Source organism: Triticum urartu, chromosome 5A (assembly GCF_056163025.1).
Source record: "Triticum urartu cultivar PI428250 chromosome 5A, HENAU_Tu73, whole genome shotgun sequence".
Lineage (NCBI taxonomy): Eukaryota > Viridiplantae > Streptophyta > Magnoliopsida > Poales > Poaceae > Triticum > Triticum urartu.
In genome coordinates, this window is record NC_141877.1 from 463,594,384 (window position 1) to 463,598,069 (window position 3,686).

The 3,686-nt window shown below is 50.6% G+C and overlaps 1 protein-coding gene across 1 annotated transcript; it reads right to left on the reverse strand.

Moving 5' to 3' along the window:
• Nucleotides 1-1,063: 1,063 nt before the first annotated feature.
• On the reverse strand, nucleotides 1,064-1,954 carry LOC147971962 (uncharacterized). The gene has a single exon (XM_087526471.1). It carries the CDS (start codon nucleotides 1,858-1,860, stop codon nucleotides 1,495-1,497), a length of 366 nt encoding a protein of 121 aa, XP_087382597.1. The 5' UTR covers nucleotides 1,861-1,954; the 3' UTR covers nucleotides 1,064-1,494.
• Nucleotides 1,955-3,686: the final 1,732 nt, after the last annotated feature.

The following is a 3,686-nucleotide window of genomic DNA, read 5'->3' on the forward strand; positions in this document are numbered from 1 at the left end:
CAACTTGTTGATAATGTTTTACTTTGTAGCATTATCGTGTGTGCAATTTGTTCTTGAAGTTATAGAAGAAAAACTTTGTCGTCATGCACTCTTTGTTGAAGTTGAATGGACAACCCACGTGGAATGTATTCATTGTCAACTCCGCCAAGACCACCGGCATGGGCACCGAGGAAGAAACGGGTGATCCAACCGACCCAACAAAAGGGCCGACAATGAAGGTTAGAAGAGGGTTCTGGAGAAAGAAATGAGAGGAGGAGAAGGCAAAGCGAGAAGGGGTGGCGGCCAAGATGACAGAGAGGTTCGAGAAAATCTTGGCGAAGAAGGAGGAGGTATGTGTCAAGCGCTTCGGCATCAAGAAGGCATGTAAGGATGAGAGGTTAACATGTTGAAGGTGGCGATCGAGAAGAAGCTCAAGCTTTTAGAGAAGAATGTCATACTTGAAGAGAAGAAGGTTGAGTTGCATCCGCTTCGGAGGAGGCGAAGATGTTGACCTTGAAGACGGGGGATTTGGATGACGATGTAATGATGACCGTGCAATCCGTCTGCCATATGATGTTGAAGCGCACTAAGAATCAGCCGAGAAGGCGGCAGTGGTAGGGTGAGTGTGGAGGCTCGGATTGGTGGTCTGGTAAGGCAGAAATCAATATTTTCTTTTTTGCATGGGCTGCCGGACTAGTATTTTTCTGCGATCAGGCATGTGAAAACTATGCAAACTTATCTTTTTTTGGTTGTGATCGGGCACTATATGGTCGGATTTGAGTTTTAAATTGGCCAGGTCTATTTTGAATGGCCGACTTCTACATCACGGTTCACGAAATGGTCCTTATTGATCCGCAACGTGTTTGACTTGGGGTCGGCGTTCGAGATGCACTAACCACAGGTTGGTTGGAGGGTATGCGTTAACGACGAGGCAAGTAGAGGTACTAACAAAAATAAGACGACTGAGACGACCGATTCAGCTGCAAACAAACATGCCGGGTAGCGCACGGAAGGCATGTAGGTTGGCCAAGCAACCTGCCGGCTGGTGTGACTAATAAATCAACATTATCTTGGATGCGACTGATTGAAATCAACTTTATCCTTGATGTGACTCATTCAAAGCATCATGATTGGAACACATAAAACTTTTTTAATCAGCATGAACAGAAATTAAAATTTAGCCAAACCTTGGCCATTTGGCACCTGCGTGCTAACTGGGCCAAGGGGATCGATCAACTAGGAGGTCGTACATATGCGTAGGTGCTCTTGGACTTGTGATTCTACGTGTAATTACATGACGCCGGTCGATGGTCACATTGCTGGCTGCGCTCGTTCCAGAGCGCCGTCGCCGGAGCCCACGGCCCCCGCGCGCCTTGCCGCCGGCCACACAATAAAACCGAGCCGGAGGCCTTGCTGCGCGCGGCCGCACCGCTTAACGACGATTGCTGCTAGAACTAGACTAACATACAGCTCGTGTCCACTAGGAGGGTAGCTCGCCGGCACCGGGCTAACGAGCTACTCGAGGCGCAGCATGCGCCTGAGGTCGCGCGTGGCGGCGTCGTTGGTGGCGGCCGCGGGCTTCTGGAGCGGGAACTGCGGCAGCGGCAGCGAGCTCGGCTCGGGGGACGCGGCGGAGAACGCTGGGCCGGCGTACACTTCCACCGCGGGACGCCTCGCCGGAGCGGCTGCAGACGTCACCTTCCCGTACGAGGAAGAAGAAGAAGAGGAAGGCCGCCCATGGTGTCTCCGGCCGGTCGTGGAGGCCGATGGAGGAGGAGACCTCCTGGCGGTGCCGGGGTTGCTGGGCCTCCGGTGCGCGGCGCGGATCCTCTGCGGCTGCGGGTGCAGGATGTTGTGCGGGCGGAGGACCTCGGTGGCCATATGAACGGAGATGGGCGATCGGAGAGAGGGGGAATGGGGAGTGGAGAACGCGGTTGATTGCTGTGTGGGAATGGAATGCGGGTGAGTGTGGGTATTGTAGGGGCGGGGGGAAGGGGAGGGGGGAGCGGGTGAAGTGAAGACGCGTTGTCTAATCGGCCGACGCGGTGTTGCGGTGGACTTGGACGACTTCCTCCCAGTTTCGGTCCTGCCACGGTAGGTTTGGTTGGTCCGCGCTTCGGTTGCATGTTCCCGCCGGCTTCGTAGGGTCGCTTTGTTGTTCCCTTTACAGGTTCCACGTTTTCCTTTACTCATAATTGATTTCTTACTAGTAGCTCACACCCAGAGGGGACGTGGACAATCTTCTGACAGAGCAAATGAAGCGAAATTTTGGAAATCTATCTGGTCGATCAAAGCTCCTCATAAGATGAAGATTGTGTTCTGGCGTTTCGCACATAATTGTTTGCCTTCCGGTGAACAACTTCTTCAGCTTCAGGTTCCAGCTCTAGCAAATCGTTGTTTCTATTGTATTGTAGACCAAAAAGTATCGAACACATCATCTTGTTCTGTCCCCCATGCTCATGCCATCTAGGATGGCGTAAAATCTTCTTTCAATATTAATTTGTGCCGCTCAGACTTTCGCTCTACCACACAGTGGCTATTTGACTTCCTTCACGGGTCTTCCGATCGGGAAGCCATCGTTCTTGCGGCAACGATATGGCACATATGGGAAGCCAGAAATGCAGCAAGAAATGGAGCTATTTATCACATCCACGTGTTTCTACTGCAAAGGTCCGTACTTATGTTGATACTAATGCATTTATACAATCCAATACCTATTAATAGACGTGAGACTCATGCTTCTAGCTCTTGTTGGTCCCCGCCACCGGCAGGTCCTGTTCTAGTTTCTTCTGATGCTGCTATTTTTGTTAATCTCAAGAAAGCTGGTTTGGGTGTGGTGGCTCTTGATCATGATGGAATTTGCCTCGTGGCATGTTCCGAACAATAAAACTGTCGATTTCTTTAGTCAAGACCGCAAGGGCCTGACACACCATCACACTGTGCTCGTGCCGTCCGCCGTCCGCCCTCCACCCCCTCCCCCCCCCCCCCCCCCCGGTCATTTCGTCGCTGTCCTCGCGTTTAGCACCGCTAAGATCCAGCGGTCCACCACCCACCCCACCGGTGGCAGATCTGGATCGAAGCCCGCTCAGGCGATACCCAACCCACCTCCGATCTCCCGGACGCCAAGATGGAGGCTATCCCAGCCGCGGTAGCAAACGATGGGCAGAAGCAGAGGTTTGACCTTGGAGTCTTCGTCCGCGACGTCCCTCTCGACGACGAAGGGGCTAGGTCCCATCACTAACTCCTTTTTTCTTGAATATAAAATGGGTTTCCCTCTGGCTTCATCTTTATCACCAGCTCCTCCCCCCTGTAACATCTCTTCGCCTCTAAGCTTACGCTCCGCTTCGTCTTGGTGGCTTGTTTGACAATGATAATTCTTTTTATTTTATTTTTGAAAGAAATGCCTCCTCATGGTTTTTTTGTTTTGTGTGAAAGAAATACTACCTCTGTAACTTAATATAAAACTTTTTTTACACTAAGGTAGTGAACCGGTTCATTTCATTTTACAAAATCATATTGCAATTCTTTTAATTTATATGCTAGACAGAAATTGGTTCTATGATTCAGAGAATAAAGGTAATTCAGGAGAAATCTGTGGACATGGTATGCACTTTGTCTTACTGGGAAACTCGATCCCTAATGGTGCGTGATGAGCGCCCGTCCATTCTAACGATAGTGATCTTAAATAAAGAGACAAGAAATATGTA